This window comes from Haliotis rufescens, unplaced genomic scaffold (assembly GCF_023055435.1).
Source record: "Haliotis rufescens isolate VD_foot unplaced genomic scaffold, xgHalRufe1.0.p SCAF_18, whole genome shotgun sequence".
Taxonomy (NCBI): Eukaryota; Metazoa; Mollusca; class Gastropoda; order Lepetellida; family Haliotidae; genus Haliotis; species Haliotis rufescens.
In genome coordinates, this window is record NW_025963868.1 from 4,095,155 (window position 1) to 4,115,732 (window position 20,578).

The window sequence follows — 20,578 nt, forward strand, 5'->3', positions numbered from 1 at the left end:
ACTTAAGAAATCTGATACAAATCCACTTATTTATAAACAAGAATACAATCAATTAAGAAACACTCATGACACTTATAAATCTATATTTACAGATGGATCCAAGGATGGTGGCGCAGTTGCTAGTGCCACCATCATTGGATCCAGAACAGTATCTTCACGATTACCCGATAATAGTTCCATATTCACAGCAGAAGCGCACGCAATTTTAAGAGCACTAAAATATATAAAGAAGAAATCCAAATATAAAGAATTCATTATTTTTTCAGATTCACTTTCGTGCCTTTTAGGCTATTAAAAATATGTCTTGTAAACATCCATTTTTAATTGAAATTCTTGAGATATTTAATGATCTTGCGACGGGCCAATATGACATAGCTTTTTTTGGTTACCAAGCCATGTTGGGATTGTTGGTAACACAAGGGCTGATGCTGCCGCAAAAGCAGCACTCAACAAATCTGTGACACCACTTCTATTATCATACGGTGATTATAAACCTGTAATTAGATCTTACATCCGTGATCTGATGCAAAAGAAGTGGGACACCCAAGTTGGTATCAATAAATTACATGAAATTAAACCAAATATTAGTTACACCTACTTGGGTTGTCAGTCCAGATTTGAAGAGGTCATTATGCGACGATGTCGTGTTGGCCACTCAAGATATACACATGAGTATATATCAAAAGGTGAGGATCCTCCGTTTTGTATCCCTTGTGATGAAAGAATCACGGTCAAGCATGTCCTGCTTGACTGTATTGATTTTTCCATCACAAGGGATAAATATTTCAGTGTAAAAACAGTGAAGGACCTTTTTAGTAAAGTTCATTCTCATTTAATACTATGTTTTTCAAAGGAAATATACCTTATTCATAAATTTTGATGTATTTAATGTATTTTTTTAAAAATTGGTAGTGCAAAATTCATAACTTAGATTGTTAGTGGCTGTACCCTCGAGGGAGGTTGAAGTAGCGTAAAATTATTGTCCCCCTAAGAGGGTATGTAAGTCCCATATCATTCGAAGTATTTCTCTGCATGCCAGGCTTTTGAACGTAGAATATTCGTCATTTTAATCTTTGGATTAATTGGTACACTGTCGCCAGTGACTGAAGGAATGATATAAATCCTAAAGTCCATGCAGGAAGCAAAGGCACTGTAAGTCCCCATGGTCCCTAGTATGGTGATCTCTCTTTAGTTACTGACGATCTCTAGCCCATTTTTATATTGTGTTGTTCACTAATACTTATGACTTTTATATATTCTCAACTAGTTTTAAATCGACTCTGTGATATTCTAGTTACTGTACTGTCCATCGTTGACAGCTGTTTTATATTGTCTAAATAAATGTATTAATAATGTACTTCTCGTCACGATATGGCTGAAATACTGCCGATGTGACGTTAAATCTTAACACACTCACTCACTCTGCATAAAGGAGAGTCGATTGTACAATTTCGACTATATCATGAGCGTGTGTTTATGAATCAATATGAGACAGCAATGAGACCGGGTGTTCGCGAAAAGGTGGGCGTATCTTGCCCCACCAGTGGCACCGGTCACAAAGGCAAGTCAACTGTTCACCTGAAAAAAACATGGGAAAATATGGTACAAGTCAAAACTGGGAATTGCATTGGACATCGTTTTTGTCACTGATGCGTCAAATTTGGAAATGTCATCCACATGTCTACCTTAAAGCTTTTTAAAAGCTTTACTGAGGCCTTGAATATTGTAGTCACCTTGATCAAACACATTCTTAGCAAGAGTCGTATAACGCTCTTTGAAACCTTGCTAGAAAAAGCATGCTTGATTGTATCTCAAAAGTTGCAAAATGTAAACACCAAAGGCTGGTGCTGCTGGAATATTGCTCGACATGAAGGGAAAGTTGACCATTGGAAAGTTGAAGTCTACATTAGCTACCCCACCGCCCCCTCCCACTTAAAACTGACATGCTGTAATAAATTACCTCAACACTGGACCAAAAGCGAAGGCTATGGAAATGTCCGAGCTATCTTCAAGTCAGGTTGCAACCGGTTTTGGAGATGTCTTATTCTAACCAGGGTTTTGTTGCATATCATTAACTGATGGTCTACCCTGTCCGGTATGGTCCCTTACATCGAGGATATGTTGTCAAAATGCTGAAGTTCCAAATGGCGTAATGTTTAGTGGATCCTGCTTCCAGTGTACTGATTGCAGCTATAGAACATCTCGGAGTAGACCTTGTATATAACAGAAGACGAAGAACGAAGTTTCCATGTGTTGGAAAAGTGTAGCAAAAAGGAAATAGTCAAATATTTGCTACCTAAAAACAAACTCAGAACTATTATTATTGTCTATTTGGCATTAAATATGGCTATCCCTGTAATGAGTTGTGTGATTGTACAAAGGTGTTGAGTAATGAACATAGTCATATTGATTGTCACAGAGCCTGAGAATCACATGCTATGTACAAGTGACAGTCGGCATATGAGCACAAACACACATGTTCATATTTTCACAATTCATGATTACATCAAAAGGGATACACGTCAAAATGATAATGATAAAACCTTTATCATCTCAGCCTAAAACAAAACGAATCTGAATCCCAGAAATTGTTAATAGCAAGAGCAGTGACACATGTCATCTGAAGCTTATGACCCCAAATATGTCACTACCATCCAATTCACTCTTTTCTGTATGCCGAATTCACCAAGGCAAATACCTTTGATAGTTTGACAATATGATTAGGTATTATGATGTTTAAAATGTTAAAAAGATCAACCTGTCACTATATAATCTTCCAATAGGTTCCAATGTTTTAGTAGCTGTTATTACACAGCAAAATCACTTGATTCAATTTGTCAACAACCATCATTTATTCACCGATTAATTCTTAAAATGTCTGAAATAATTTCCATTGATCAGTAAAGTTGGTCGAAAAGGTGTATGGACCTGTGGAATCCACCTTTTTGCGAGTTTCCCGACCCCTTTCATAAAAGGTTCCAAAGCAATGCAAGATGCTCCCGTATCCATATATAAGTAACGGTGACAATAATTAAACACACTTACTCTCTATTTTCACCAAGGAATAATGTGTTTTATCAGGTATATTAAGTATTTGACAACAATCTAAAAATATACTAGTATTCAACAGACGAAGGAATTTTTATGTACTAACTTAAGATATTAAGAAACAAATAGAATGCTTAAACATTTTTTGAATGATGAGGCACAAAATTTCACGTAGGTCTGTTAATTTTCTGGAATCGGCTCGATGCTAAGTTTTAACCGGGCATAAATTTCATTGGTCTAAATCGACCATGGCTGGCTACGTTGAACTCTTTTGATCTTTGGAAATAAGGTAGAAAAGGGCTACATGGCACGTGACGATTTAAAGGTCAAGCAAAATATATACTTTGACACTGAGCACATGCCTACAATGTGTGTAAGGTTTTGGAAGCCTATCTCACAAAATGTATTGACATCAAAAACTTTCCTTTTTGTCAAGTTATATTTCCCTAAGTAACATGTTTTTTGTTTAAAAGCTCCTTCATTCAGAACATATAGCGAAACATTTCCGTATTGTTGGCACTGCTGCCAGTGTCGTAAGATGACGATCAGTGACTCACTCATGGATTGACGGGTTGACGCTCTGCTTTTGACATTGCTCACAGTTTAACTTTGTTCTCTAAAAATATATGTATATGGGTGGCCACCTTCACGGCTCATTGAACAAAGATGTTTTGCAAATTGGATGGGCCAAAGCAGGACACATCCAACTTTACACAACCAGCAAAATAATGGGTTGACAATTGCTCAAAGTATGTTATGGAAATTATTCGAAACATTTAATCTTTTAAATTTGTGAATGGTGGTAGAATATCTAAACCTCATCAGGACTACCTCATTTTGGTATACCAGATAGTCCATCCGTCTACTGTTGCTTTTATTCTAATGTCCGTCAATGCTGTTACAGGTTATTACATTTTAAGACATCAGTTATCCATGTTTTTACATTTCCAATATATGTTTCAACACTCATCTGAAATGTCCGTTTCTGTTTAGGACACATATCTCAAAAAAACATATTTTGCAGTTGAGTCACTGCACTGCATGGATTTTTATCCCCCCGGCATATAATGCGGGGGATATAGCGATCAGCCAGTCTGTCTGTCCGTCCGTCTGTCCGTCCATAATCATTTCCTTTTCCGAGGCAGAACTCGAAAACAATTCAGTGTATTTGATCGAAACTTTGCAAATCTATCTGTCACATACTGAAGTTGTTCCTTTTGCTATTTAGGAATTCTTATTTTTAATTTTTTTCCCCGTTTCAATTTCAACAAGTTTGACTTAGGTTCTATAGGGTAGAGCTCGTTTCCGGAGCAGAACTCAAAACCCATTCAAAACTTTCTTACAAAACTTTGCATGTCTACAAGTTGGATATAAGTTTTAATATAGGGTGGGTTCACTTATGGAGTATAACAAATAAACTGTTCAATATTTCCTTGCCAAACATTGCATGTCTATATATAAAGTGCATACTGAACTGGTGCCATTTGATATTAAGGAGTTTTAGAAATGTGTATTTTAGAATTTCCATTGCAGCTATTTTGACATGGGCTATGAGAAATGTTGGGTCAGTTACCTGGTTTGGGACCATAACGTGTTAAAATGGGCGGGGGATATAGATGACTTCGTTGACTATACGCTTGTTTAGTTATTGTTTCTTGTAATTTGTCATTTGTTTGCATAAAAAACCCCACAGAAACACACTTATTTTACTTTACATTTCATATGGATGCCACCATAGTGGATCCTTGGTGGGTAAACAATGTATGCTTCTTCAAGAACTTTCACATTTACTTGTGGTTACTTTACAAACAGCTACCGGGGGGATATGTCATCTTTCTGATGACTCTTGTTTTCAAATGTTTTTTAAAGGTCCAAGAATTTAAGTTGCAATCTTTGACCTCATTTAGTCTTCAGACCACACTATATTAATTTAATATTGACCTATATTTTCAAGGTCTCAGTGAGAATTGTCAATGGGTGTTTTTATTTTGTACATATTTGGTAGTGAAGATGCTTTAGAAACCTGCATATCTGATTTTTATGATGACTATTTAAATTAAAGAAACCTGAATTTCAATTAAGGAAAAGAAAACGTAAATGGTTCCGTTATGGTGATGTCAACCCAGGGTGTTACATACAATTCCCTCTCGTTAGTAGAGAGTAGAAGCATAAAAGTATCTACTTTCACAAATTTGCGAGGTACACATTACTGATTAACACTTATTTTTATTTCAGTATACATTCTAGAAACTAAGCTGTATTGCTAATATTAAATTTTCTTGTTATATCCAGAGGAGATTTTGCGTAAGCGTGAAACAATTTCGAATGACAAGAATTATTATTTCATTCAAAGAGAATGGAAAAGCATATACGGCTGATATGGTTGACTTTGGCACAGTCATAGCAACATGGTGAGTGTGCGAGTTGGTACACTACTGCCTAGAAGTTCATTCCCCTAACACGCGTTGAGAACGCACACGCGTGGGTCACTCGTTGCACACGCGTGTAATACGGGACCGGGTTCCAGTTGAAGTTGACAAATTTGTCAAATGAATAGTGAGATAAAACAAAACAGTGAGATGTGAAATTTGAGTTAATGAGCGGCCATTGAGCTGTATTCACCAGACCATAAATACAAGGTCGGCCCGTCTTAATTAGTGTTCGGATGCTAGACTTTTATGGCATGAACCATTCCACTAGGGTCCAGTCTAGCCATTGTGGCTAGCCGACAGTAGAACAGTAGTGAATTTAGATGCGAGTTTATTGCTAGGGGTACCCCCGTGTTGACACGATTGTCGCGGGTTGGTAAATGTTCGCCATTAATAAAATGATTGTTTGTGGATTGCGAACATATTCATTTTGCCCAAATGAGTCATTCCACTTGATTGCAAATATAACGTTTTTCGTTCGCCAACTTTATGCTTTAGACAGTACAATTATGATAAAGCCGTCACCACTACTAATGTCTCATTATTTCACGTAGGAATATGTCCCATTTCCCCACTACCCACTTTCTGTTTTGTATTTTGAAAGAATAAATAAAAGAAGGTTTTGTGTGGGACACTTTTATATTAATTATAAGAGGATGTTGGAAATGAATATGAACAGCCATGCTGTCTGACTGTTGATAGAATTTGAGATCTTCACAATCACCGGGTGTGACCATGTAGACAGAATCTCGTTAGAGTTTGTGATTTTAACATTTGCCCAATGACCATGGGGGAAATGGGGATACCAAACGTAACTGTTTATGATTAGAGGTTGTGAGTACCTATACCACGTAGATAGGATATCTTTAGGATTTTAATCCTTCTTTGATAGGCATTTAGAAGTTGGAGTACTACGTTAGGATAACTTACTTACTTACTTACTTACTTACTTACTTACTTACTTACTTACTTACTTACTTTTACTTTTGAGATTTGGAATAGATGCCGATGTTATTTTGATTTGGGAGATTATAGTGTTTTTAGATGCGTTTTATTAGTTACGTTTTGATTAAGAATACGCCTAAGGCCTTGAAGTTTTCTAGTTTATTTTGTGGGTTTAGTATTGCTTTTAGAGTGAGAGCCTTGTTGAGATTGAGGGTGGTTTGTAATGCGGTTCGATGTGTTAGGTAGTGTGTGCAGTGGATGAGTGCGTGTTCTGGGGTTTCTAGTTGTTTGCAGTGTGGGCAGTAACCTGTAGTGTGTTTTTTAAATTTTTTTAGGTGGTTATTTAGGTTGGTGTGTCCTGTTTGGAGTTAAGTGATTACTCTGTCGATTTTTTTTGATGGATGGAGAATTTTTGGTCTGGTTAGTGGTTTGCTGAGTACTTTTTTTCTTTGGCTATTTGAGTTTAGATATAGATTATGCCATTTTCTGGTGATTTTTTGCTTGTTTACGCTTTTAATTTCTGATTTTGAGATGGGTAAGTTTAAGCTTATTTCTGGGATTTTGAGGGATAGTTTAGCTGCCTTATCGGCGTTTTCATTACCGTATATTCCTACGTGGGCGGGTATCCACAAGAAGGTTATTTGTTTGCCTGCCTTAGTTAGGTCGTTGGAGCTTTTAAGTATTTGATTTATTAATTTAGGTCGGTTTTTGGCATTTTTGTTTTGGAGAGCTTGCAGTCCACTTAGAGAGTCGGTAAGTATTAGGATTTTTTGTGGTTTTTGGATTCTTGATTATGGAGGGCTGAGGCCATGCTCATTAGTTCTGCCGTGAATATTGATTGGTTGTTTGGGAGTCGAAAGGATTGTGTGGTTTTAGTTGGTTGTGTGGTATGGAATCCGAAACCTGTGTGTTTGGAGGTCGGATCTGAAGATCCGTCCGTGTAAATGTGACACCAATTTGGCCAATTTTCGTGTATATATGCTAGTGTGGTGGTTTTAGCTATGTTTGGGTCGGTTTGTTTATTTATTTGGCTAGCTAGTGTTGTGTCTATTTTGGGTATTTTAAGTTTAGGGGTGAAGATATTTGATTGTTTGCAGTTTTGTTTAAGATTTTTAATTTGGTGTTCATTGAGGTAGTTCGTTATTCTTTGGGATATTGGAGTAAGTAAGGGGTGTTTACGAGCTAGAGCTTGGTTTTTGTGGCTGATATTTTGGTTTATTAAGTTTTGGATGAGAAGGGTTAGGATAAGATTTGTGGGTGACTTTAATCCTTTCTTTCTCTGAGGGTAATCCTTTCACGTTGATTGGCGGAAGTCACTCAACCAGGTCATGACATGTCGTGAGTTTACTCACTAACTACTGTGAGCGTTTTTGGCATGGCATCTTTTCTTGTATAAACATAGTAACGATGCTCACACACTGTTAATCTGCTGCAGTTTGCTGGCAAAGTGGGGATAAACCTCAGTGTCAAAGACGAACAAACTTAGTTCGAATCCTTGTTTATCTGTGACATCTCCCAACTGGTGACATTTTCATAAACTTGGCAAGTGATGATGAATTTTAATATTAATATTATTATAGTTTATGAAATTGTTAAAAAAACTTTAATAAAATTGTGCTTCACTCTCACGAAAAATATATTGTCTGTGAGTAAATTTATATGTCACGTTACATTTTTCAGTGATATTGCGAAGAAATAATTACCAGATTTGGGGACTACATGAAACATGGCTGGTTTTACATTTCTGATACAGGTGCTTGACTGACTGAGTAGTTCATGATCAATTATATATTTTTAAATCAGTCAAGTTTGCAACAATAGATGAATAAGTTGATACATTTGGACTGCAGTTACCGATTAACAAGTTAAGACAAAGAGACAGGGAGGATATATATAACCAAACCTATGGTCCTGTTGAGACAGTTGACAGTTAGAACGTTGGATTAAATGACAGTAACTAATTTGAACATTCCCCAGTAACATCATGAAATACATCATAACTCATAACAGTCCGAGAGACAGCTTCCAGCCATATACTAGTATTGAAGGGACAATCGCTTTTGACAGTTTAAAAAAAACTCACCTTATGGTGCTTGGCAAGTCAAAACTGACCTCCCTGAATATGTTTTTTAGGTTTGACAGCAACTATGCTTGTGGATTTCAGAGATAGACATGATTTGTTAGCTAGATGTTATTACAATAAGCGAAAATGTCTTAAAAGTCCACAGTTTGTTTAATAGTACAAAAAGTGTGTTATAGATCTATCAACGTTTTCTTTTATTGAACATAATATTTGCACTATATTGCTGTAAGCTGTAAATAATCTAGCCTCCCCATGTACGTAACTTACATATATATATGTATGACCTGAACAGCAAATAAAGTTCTGGTAGGTAGGTACCTCGGAGATTTAACGTGCGCTTTCCGACTGAAGCGTATCTCGCACACGGGAAAGCACTTATACTATTGGGGTAAAAAGCATAATGATTAAATAAAGAAGTGCAACCCCCAAAAAAATATAAGTTTACAGCCTATTCTTATAAAGTTAAGGGGGGTGGGGTTTGGCTGGGTGGGAGTGGGTGATAAAAGAATATTCAATAATATGGAAAAGTTTGGGCCTGGGTGTGGGGGTGTGGTGGTGGGTGTGAGTGTGGGGGTGGGGGGTCAAGCGTGGGAAGGCACGGCGTCGGCTGGCGAGCGTGTGTGGCTAGAAGTCTAGCGGCGGTATCCTTGTAGTAGTCTCTTGGTCAGCTTCTCTTCCTGGGGGTCGGTATTCTAGTAGAGACTCTTGGCAAGGAGGGCGGCGGTATTGGCGACGAAGTGGTTTGAGGTCGGTACGCTACTACTCTGGAATAAGTGGCACAAGTCTGTGTAGTTTGTGATGTCGTACTCGGTGTCCTGTCCCCCCTTCTTGTGCACCATGACGAAAGGGACTCCTTGTTTGGCGTAGAGCTGTTCCTTTGGGGTGTTGACCTGGTCAGCCTGGAGATCCGGGTGGGCCTTGTAGTGGTTGATCGGAATGTCTGACTTTTCGACTAGTAAATAAAGTTCTTTGGTATGACCTCTTTTATCCCTGCTGACGTTATCCTAATGTTCAATTTCAGTCTGGCTCACCAAGCGTAAGAAAGCATTGTACATATTTTGATCAACCACACTGATGCAATTAAGCAAATGAATATTTGCTGTGGGCAAATATCTATTTTCTATATATATTTGTGGATATGAAGCATTCTAGTTAATTGTGGATACACTGGGCACACATACATAACAAAAATGCTTGACAGGTGATTTGGTTCCTTGTCAACAAGACAGAATTGTGTTTATTTCCAGGCCAACCTGATCGTCGTTTACTACTATTAGGTGTATGGTTGGAGGCAAGATCAAAGACGCCGCACAGCATTTATTAGATAACAGACGGGGTCGTCCGTTTCGCTTTGAACAACCACCCCACCCTGACTGTAGGAGTTATATAATCGGTGCGCAAATAACTGTGTCAAGTCCACTGCCGGGATGATGCGGTGTCAGTGTCAGCGATGAACATGAATACTCAAATTATAGACCTGTAGCACTCACAAGTTGCCAAAATATTTGAAAAGTGTATATTCAATTCTCTGATAACAGCAAATATAACCTTAGAAATAGATTCAACATACAAACAATCAAATGCAGAACACAGACCTATGCTTGATCATTTCTTCTGGATATGATCAACCTGCGGAACCCTCTATCCGATGAAGTAACTAATGCTCGCTCATTAAAAGAAATCAAATCCTTCTGATGCAATTATTAATAATTTTGACTTCAAATATTTTCATAGATCATGCCAAATTGTCCTCTGTCGCCTTCGGCTCGGCTGCAGTGACTTTAACGTTGATAAGTTTAGACGACATGTATCAGACATACCAGACTGCACTTGTGGATATCACCTTGAAGATGCAATTCACTATTTCTATACCTGTCCAAAAATACGATAATATCAGAAACACTGTGTATTTCTACACACATGGGTATGTTCTAAAAATGATATTACATTGCTGTAGTTAAGCAGTTCTACAAACATGACTCTTCTTAAATCAGTTCACGACATCATTGTCAAAAGCAAAAGGTTTGAGTAGCTTAAGTTTATGCATGTAGCAAAGGAAAACTGCATTACCTTATTTCACAGACACCACTTGCTTCAGTGTATTGGCTTTGTGTATTTCATTTGTGCATTTTGTATGTTTATGTTCAGCACTCTCTTATATATATCCAGCTGTTGTTAAGTTGTTACCTGGAGAAGTATTTACATAAGCAAGTTTTGCTTGTTTACCGATCCAGATTTCTTTTGAAATAAAAATACGTTTAAGCCAACACAGCTTACCTTAAAACACATGATAGTCAACTATTCAAAAAGGGGCACACATCTCTGGCTTCTTCTCGGGTGTCGGACTCAAACTCAAACTCATTTATTCTTAGAAAAACATGATATACAATTATCTACAATTTTTATTATGTACAATTTAAAAAAATAAATAAACATAGGATACGTGGATACTAATACAATTTACCAATTGTATTGTACACAATGTTAAGGAATTTAGATAGGCCTTTTAGATCTCTTACACTGTTAGTGGTCATAATTTTCTTAAATGTTTGGAAACTTAAGATATTGCTTATTTAAGAGTTCATATCGCTGTTGGTGAAAAGCTTCACATCGGCATAAATAATGCAATTCATCTCCCACAGCGATAGAATCACAGAGTGGACACTGGCTATCTTCCCTGGGAATGTTCAGCCATCGACCAGTTTCAACTGGTAATCCTTGGTTAGAAGTTCTGCCTTTTAGTATTGGGAGAAATATTGATTTTGAGAGCAGTAGATATTTCTCAAATGAAGGTTGATTCTTTAGGTAATACGACCTTTGGATTTCCGCTTGGGCTTACTAGCTGCCGTGAGTCAATTTGCTCGCTAACGCAACCGAGCGTGACAAGAGACTTGGCTACCCATCTGCAAGGACAGCTAAATAAACTTACGCATTTTTGAAAACTGATTGGTTACCCGTGATCTATGAAGATTTCGACAAAGGGCGCATGGTAATTAATTTCCTAGCCTAAACAAACAGACAAGTAACGGCGAAACCTCATCGGATGTCGTTATTTGGAAATACCCCTGATGGTTACAGTTTAATAATAAAAAAAGTATCCCTGAGTGAAAGCATTTGCGGATTTCGGATTGCGTGGATGATACAATTACTACTCCCTTGTTGTCATCCACATTTTCTGGTATAACCCTACACTTGTGTATTAGTCGTAATTCACTTGCTGCTCAGTTAATGAATTTATAACATTTATACTTAGTTGTAGCACACCTCAGATTACCCGATAAAGGTTCAAATTTGGTCTTTCTTGTACCTGGGGTAATTATTCAATCTAAATCCAGGTTTGAAGTGAGGTGGAATGTGAGTTATGTAATATGCACGTGGCAGCCCAGCAAGAGATGTATGATCAGTTGCTTTACTTTTTTTGTAAATCAACGGATCATTCCCAGACATCAAAGGATCAACAGGAAATACGTTGATTGATTAATTACTGTTATCTTGCACAGTGGATATGTCAAAAGTAAGTGTTTACATGTGAATGTAGGTTACTAAACCTAGGGAACACACTCATATCATGGCGTGAAGTACAGATGTAAAAACAACATACTTTGTTCAAAGGGTAACCGATAATACACTGACTGGTTGTTTCATTGTTATCGAACTCAATGGATGTTTTTAAGAACCGTGGACATTATAAATATAGTTGTCACGTTGGCTTTCTCAGCTGACTTGGCACCTATGTGAAACAACTGAAACAAACTAAGTGATCAGTTAAGAAACGAACACGGGTTATAATATCCGATACATTTAAATAACGTTTAAAAACGATATATTTAAATATTTTAATATATTTCATATATATTCCAAATATTGTTTCCAAATAATTATTATTAAAGTATTTGATTCTCACAGAGACATTTGACATCGAATAAGTATTTTTGTACAGCTGCATACGCAATGGATACTGTTCCTTTATGTTGATATTCCCGGATACATTATAACTTTGGTAGGTTGTAATAATGATATTTGCATTTTGTTTTCATTCATTCGCTGCTGCTTTGAACAGAATCATTCTTGTTCCTTTCCGTTTGGTTGGGAAGTTTTTCGATGCGCGATAGACGTTGTTTTCACAAGTATTTTCTTTCTTATAAGCGTTTATATGTTACAGTCAATGTGTAAAATATGATTCACTCAGGCAATTTATTAAATATCTAAATATTTCAATCATTTTACAAATTGACTGAATAATCTGTCCATTTATTTAACCGACTGACTAAAAATGATAAAGACGATCAGAAGAACTTAAACACATCACAATATATTAATTATGCTAAGAAAAGAAGCCAAACAATACAGAACTGTACTTGGTGATGATATTAAACATAAACAAATATTTGGAATTCGTTATCATATTAATACAGATGGACATATTTTTCAGTTAATTTGTAAAAGAACTGAATATTTAGGCATTTAATAAATTTCCTTAGTGAAATCTGTTTACATTTTGAGTGTAAACATATACACACGGTAAAATAAGCAATGTTCAGATGAAATATTTACTTTGTGTTGCAAGTCAAAATAATGTACATGAAGATCGCACAATTACCAAGCAAGTGACTTATCAAAACTTCATCACCATTACCGATGCTCCCCACAAATATACCTCCATTTCCAAAACTGTATTTAATTTTTGTTGATCAATGTGACCATACGTCCTACTATCAATAAAAATGCGCTTACGAATGGCGAGCACAGGTCGCGAACAAGTCTAGATTTCTGCTATATCATCCGGGTACTCACTGGGAAAATACAGTAATGCACAGACAACAACTACTCCCGCGGAATTGCTTTAGATCAGTGCTCCTTTGTACGTTGAAATACTATATATTGTGAATGCCAAAATGATGTATCAAGGATCAAGTAGAAGATACATTGACAGTAGCGCTGGGAGTTTATTCAACAGACCCGTGAAAATAACACTGCTGTATCTTATTATTTATTTTAGATGACGCAGTCAAAGCTCACTGTTTACTTCTCCTGGCGGCCATTATCGAACGACCAGCTAAAACACAACCCCGCGCTTACGTCTACAGGTCTCTTCCTGTAGTACGGTAATCAGTATTCTCTCCCTCAAGTGTATCCTCAATGATATAACCCACCCTCATTAATTACATGCTGCTCTTTTCCAGCCTCACGGCTATGGAGCTGAGATAAAGAGTCCAAGTCATCATAAAGTAATTAGGGTCCAATAAAAACAATGCGCCGCCAAACCTCATACATATTATCACTGAAAGTCGTACTACAGACGGTTAATGTCAAATCACAATAAAAGCATTTCAATGGCAATAACATGTTCCAGGACCATGTATTCTCTTAACACCATCGGATTTAGAAGGAATGCTCGTATAAAACAAGACATATCTATTTAATCACAACAGTATTCATGTTATTCCCACAAAAAAACACAGGGGCGGTAGGGTAGCCTCGTGGTTAAAGCGTTCGCTCTTCACGCCGAGACCTGGGTTCGATTCCCGACATGGGTACAATGTGTGAAGCCCATTTCTGGTGTCCCCCGCCGTGATATTGCTGGAATATTGCTAAAAGCGGCGTAAAACCATACTCACTCACTCACTCACTCACAAAATCACATAAAGAAAGGAGACATTAGCAAAGATATGTGTATTATCATTTTTCGTTAGGATAACAAAATTTTCTCTCCTTGTTACCACCTCCAGGTTCAGCTTAACACGGGTCCTCCTTTGGTCAAAAGTTTGTTCCCCCTCTAATGAGTGTGTCACGCGTTGCACACGAGTGGCAGACGGGGTGCACACCCGTGTGCAACGCGTTGCACACGGGTCTCACACGCGTGACCAACCCGATGCACACTGGTTGCGTAACGCGTTGCCCATACGTGTAAGGGGAATGAACTTCTAGGCAGTAGTGTACTTCCGCAGCTCAGAACAGCATTTAAGTGTCAAAAGTGAACCAGGTCATAGACAGTACCTTTGTTACTTTGGTTAACATCACAAATACCAGTATGGTAAATCGAGGTTCATATTGAATTCAAATCTTTGATATGCAGATCCCTGCACAACTAAGGGGCGCAACTCTGCAAAACTACTCCCAATGCCATAGGTCACCTGTTCTTCCCTTTTTATAACTGGGTAATTATTGCAAAAGGTTATTCCTGGTCACTGCTACCAACATACATGTACATCTTATTGACTGTTCAGAGTTCCTTACTTGGTGAAGTAACAGATAAATTGTTGCTTATTTTCCGTCGTGTAAATTGACAGATTTTAGATATGACAGACATGTGTTTCTCATTTTGAGGCCATAGAACCATAATGTATCCACCATCTAGGTGCAACATCAGTATTGGTTTATAGTGCAACATAAATAAATGTATATGTTTACTTTAGTTACAGAGGAGATAGTATCAGTAAACTTTTTTTCTTTGGTGATATACGGACAAATCCTTTCAGCAAAAGTTACATTGTTATACCTTTCAACATTTACATTAAGCTTATACTCTAGTTATGCAGTTTTCAACATTTAAAAGTGATATTGTTACCTTTTGGATTAACTTATTAACCTTTCCATGATTGTCACACCACACACAACTGTCATTTGTTTTCAGTTTCTTGGATTTCTGTAATTTCTTGATCTAAGGCAATACTTTGTAAACAAGTCATACACTTGTTGTATCTACTTCAGGATGTGGCGGGCGCTGCACAGGCTCGTCTGGTTCTATCTCATCACCTAACTACCCTGGCAATTACGGCAACTACCTGATCTGTTCCTACGTTATTGATGCCGGAGAAACATTGATCACTCTCGTGTTTGAAGATTTCAGTACGCAGTCATGGTACGATGTTGTCAAGGTATGTATAGCTGTAATTTTGTTAAGATGTATACAAGGTAGTGTGCGCTGTTTCTATAAGTCAGTTAGAACCAAGAAGGAATATAGCATGGTAGTATGATTGTACCAGTAGTGGCAAGTGACCTTGTCGATTTCACAGCTCGTGTGTTGATAGTGATGTTAAGCACACCATACGAAGGTCCATTTAAAAGATACTGAGAGCTTGAGCTAAATGCAACGTACCAAATTCCTCAAATAATGTGTTTTGCCTGAGATAGTCACATCGAATTTGGAAGATGCATTGTGCGATTTTTTCCTCTTTACTGGAATAATGTTCGCCCGTTTTTCTGATATTACTTCATCCATATAGCTAGAGAACCGTTTCATGGACATCTTGACAGATAGCCACCTTACGACATAAACAATCGAGTTATCACCAATGTATTACAATCGGATATGCTCTGTTAAGTTAGCTAAACTACATTAAATAGGTGTTCAGTTTCGAGATAATATTATCATATAATTGTATTCCAATTGGTTAAAGTAAGGAAGTTCGACATTTCCCAGTGGGGTATATAAAATTTGTCAGCAGGGCCATGGTGAAATAAAGGCCAATTCAGTAGCCAATCAGAAACGAGTATCGTAATGCAAAGTAGGGCATATTCTGGAATATGCCAGTCTCCATAGATGACACAAGAGGACATCGATGCAGTGCATCAATGTTTCCCACACAAAGCTTGAGATGTAGAGCGGTTCTCTGAGTGATATCAAAGAGGCTTGGCCAGATTTGGGGCAGAAGGAAAACATGCAAAAACATCGTGGCGATGTGATACAGGCAAACATCTACTGTATATACAGGGGTGAAAAAAATCCATATATCTGGTCTCTTTTATTTCCAGCCCAGTGGGGGTGGTAGTGAATTGGATATGTAGCAATTGTTTAACGATTAATCTATATACTGGAACCTTAAGTTTGATTTTGCAGAGCCGGGCATAAATTCTGGTTCTTATGCATGAAAAAACAGGTAATCAAGGAGGCGAGCACAATTTATGACCAAGGGAATGCCTATTTTTCGAGGCAAATTTGGGTATAGGCAAAACGGGACTCAACTCTCCATTTATAAACTGCAGGTCTATGACGCCTCCAACAACCTCCTTGTCCATCTAAGTGGAGATAGAGGGGGCTACACTGTCCAGTCAGCCATCTACTACCGTGTTGTGTTTACTACGAGTCCTCGGGGTGTCAGGAAGGGATTTAAGGCTGTATGGACAGGTATGTAGATGTTTATATCATCTTGTTAACTTTGTAATTTGTCTCCTTTCACATCTTTTCATCATCACCTTGCAGCTGATACAGGTTTGTTTACTGTAAAAAAAGTCCAGCTGTACACGCTTGTAAATGCTTTGTATTGATGAGCTATACAAAGTCTTAACAATTTCGTATTGATGAGATATACACAGCATAAACTACTTTGTAAAGATGCTGATTACGTTCAAAGTTGTTTTTCGTTGTATATGTTGGTGGAGAGAGATAATTGCTATGAATTGTTATATAATTGTTCTGTATGTGCAACATGCAGTGTTTCGAAGTGTCCCAATGTTTTTAGTTGTATGTATTGGAAAAGGGGTATAATTGCTATGGATTGTTATATAATTGCTCTGCATGTACAAAATGCAGTGTTTTGAAGTCGACTTATATTATTAGCAAATTTTAAAATACAACTGATTAAGTAGAGCATAACATTACTAAAATTTGCCCTTAAGTTTTAATTAGTACTCCACTGTGTTAGCGGGATTGCGTACTCTCCTCGCACTGGTATTGACAGGTAAGTGATTGAGGCGTCTGGTACTTTTCCTGGAGCGTTGCACGGTATGTGAGTAGACATCATGGTCTAATGCATGTAAAGGATTAGCAGACAGAGGTGATTGCACTGATGGTGATATCTACATTATAATCACTTGAAAGTGTGAAAATGGGTTTGTGCTGAGCTGTCGGTCTGTACGGTATGCCGCTATGTGGATAGTAACATGCTGTTGTGCACATAGCAGACTAGCAAACGGAGTGGATTACTCAGGCGGTGATAGCTTTATCATGATCACTTGAAAGTGTTGAAATTGGTTTGTCCTGAGTTGTCGGTCTGTACGGTATATATGAATAGTCATCATATCCTGATGCAATGGACGTGGAATTTCGCTTATTATTACCATATTGAAATAAAGTTGAGCTCAGCTTAGTCTTGTTCAACAAGCTGCGATCGTAAATTTAATGTACAACAGACACATGGAAATATAAAGAAATGTTACAAATACAAATTATTAACAAGGGAAAAATGAAAACGTTTAAATAGACGCTCTTTGGAACACGAAATGAATTCTAGACATATTGAGATGTTACTGATATTTTTTACTTGTAATATTAAATGTCAGTATTCCGGTTATGAAAATAATTTAAACCACAAGAATATATATATATATATATATATATAAATATATATACCTCGTCACCACACATGGAAAATATAATTACAGTACAGATTTCATATACTACACCATCTGTGAACAATTTCACAAACACACCCTTTTCCGAGCTGCACTTGCATGTTTGCATTGAGCATGCTTGTACCGGGGGTCGGTTTGCTAAATATGCAGCATGCACATGGCCTCTTTTGGCGTATGTTATGTTGGTAGATACAGCTAAAATTTGGTTTTAGGCATAAATTAGGCTTCATTTAGACCAGGGGCGGTAGGGTAGCCTAGTGGTTAAAGCGTTCGCTTGTCACGCCGAAGACCCGGGTTCGATTCCCGACAGTGGTACAATGTGTGAAGCCCATTTCTGGTGTCCCCCGCCATGATAGTGCTGGAATATTGCTAAAAGCGGTGTAAAACCTCACTCACTCACTCACTCACTCACTCACTCACTCACGCACTCACGCACTCACTCACTCACTCACTCACTCACTCACTCACTCACTCACTCTGACCAGCCAGTGAAATGCCCAAGCGTCCAGTGGTTTGTCCTGAGTTGTCGGTCTGTACGGTATATATGAATAGTCATCATATCCTGATGCAATGGACGTGGAATTTCGCTTATTATTACCATATTGAAATAAAGTTGAGCTCAGCTTAGTCTTGTTCAACAAGCTGCGATCGTAAATTTAATGTACAACAGACACATGGAAATATAAAGAAATGTTACAAATACAAATTATTAACAAGGGAAAAATGAAAACGTTTAAATAGACGCTCTTTGGAACACGAAATGAATTCTAGACATATTGAGATGTTACTGATATTTTTTACTCGTAATATTAAATGTCAGTATTCCGGTTATGAAAATAATTTAAACCACAAGAATATATATATATATATATATATATATATATATATATATATATATATATATATAAAAATATATATACCTCGTCACCACACATGGAAAATATAATTACAGTACAGATTTCATATACTACACCATCTGTGAACAATTTCACAAACACACCCTTTTCCGAGCTGCACTTGCATGTTTGCATTGAGCATGCTTGTACCGGGGGTCGGTTTGCTAAAAATGCAGCATGCACATAGCCTCTTTTGGCGTATGTTATGTTGGTAGATACAGCTAAAATTTGGTATTAGGCATAAATTAGGCGTCATTTAGACCAGGGGCGGTAGGGTAGCCTAGTGGTTAAAGCGTTCGCTCGTCACGCCGAAGACCCGGGTTCGATTCCCGACAGGGGTACAATGTGTGAAGCCCATTTCTGGTGTCCCCCGCCATGATAGTGCTGGAATATTGCTAAAAGCGGTGTAAAACCTCACTCACTCACGCACTCACGCACGCACGCACGCACGCACGCACGCACGCACGCACGCACTCACGCACTCACTCACTCACTCACTCACTCACTCACTCACTCACTCACTCACTCACTCACTCACTCACTCACTCACTCTGACCAGCCAGTGAAATGCCCAAGCGTCAAGTGCCTCCAAACCAAAGATGGCAAATTATTGGTATGCACCAGACTGGTATGTCATGTCGTGCTATTTGGGCACAACTGAACATTAATCACACTGTCATCAGCAGGCTAATACGTAAGCATACTGCTCCCGGTGAAGTGAAGGATGTACCGAGGTCTGGACGTCCGAAAAAAAACCAATGACAGGGAAGATTGTGCTCTCGTACGCCAAGCTAGACGAAGCCCAAAGTCTACTTGTACACAGCTGCGACATGGATGGCATTCATACAACAGAGTGTCCATCAGCACCTTCAGACGACGCCTAAATTCTGCAGGATTGAAAGCAAGACGACCAATCAGACATCACAAATCAGCACCGCCATGCCCGTTTAGCCTGGTGCAAGGCACGTGCTCGCTGGAACCTGTGGACATTGAGCAGGATCCACTGGTCCAATGAAAGCAGAATTTTGCTGCATCATACACACGGGAGGGCGCGAGTTTGGAGGCAGAGAGGAACAGAATATGATTAGAGGAACATTCAAGCTGATGTTCCATTTGGGGGTGGATCCGTCATGTTGTGGGGGTGTCGTAAACTTGACCTCATCACAGTTCAGGGAACACTGAATGGACAGAGGTACCAGAACTTGATCCTGGACAGTGCTGTTGTGCCTCATTTCGATAAACATGCTCTCGCTACACGTCCAGTCTTCATGGACGATAATGCCAGACCACATCGTGCTCGAGCTGTTGTTCAGCATCTCCAACACAACACCATTGAGACACTACTCCTATTGAGCATTTGTGGGACATTTTGGGACGTAAGGTGAGAGCAAGGGATCCTCCAGTTCAGAACCTTCAGGAATTGACCCATGCATTGCATGATGAGTTGCAGCAGATCCCCCAACAGAGATTCAGACGTCTGGTGACCAGCATAAGACGGCGTGTAGAACATGTTATCCAAGTGCGAGGCGGTTACACTAATACTGAGTTAGCCAGTCATTGTGGACCTTACTAGTGTGTTCGACATTAATGAAATGTGAACTGTGTTGTGTGTCTGTTGTAGCGACTCCGGCAGCCATACTTATTTCACGGTGATTTTAGTGAACTTTAGTTTGCTGCAATTAAACCCTCAATTAGTGCTTAAATTCGGTCTTGTGTTGTCAATTTTCTGACTGAACGCTTACATGAGGCCATATAAACAGTTTAATGTGCTTTCCTAAGCACCATTTTTATGGGGTTGAAGATCCAGTTTTACTTTGTGAAAA

At 38.2% G+C, this 20,578-nt stretch overlaps 1 protein-coding gene across 1 annotated transcript in view; it reads left to right on the plus strand.

The window, feature by feature from the left end:
* Positions 1 to 16,641, plus strand: part of LOC125381584 (protein SpAN-like) — a 41,771-nt gene extending 25,130 nt beyond the window's left edge. Inside the window, exons 3-4 of the mRNA XM_048398644.1 lie at positions 15,217 to 15,383; positions 16,492 to 16,641. Coding sequence (XP_048254601.1) covers positions 15,217 to 15,383; positions 16,492 to 16,641 — 317 coding nt within the window. The remainder of the gene's footprint in view (positions 1 to 15,216; positions 15,384 to 16,491) is intronic.
* Positions 16,642 to 20,578: the final 3,937 nt, after the last annotated feature.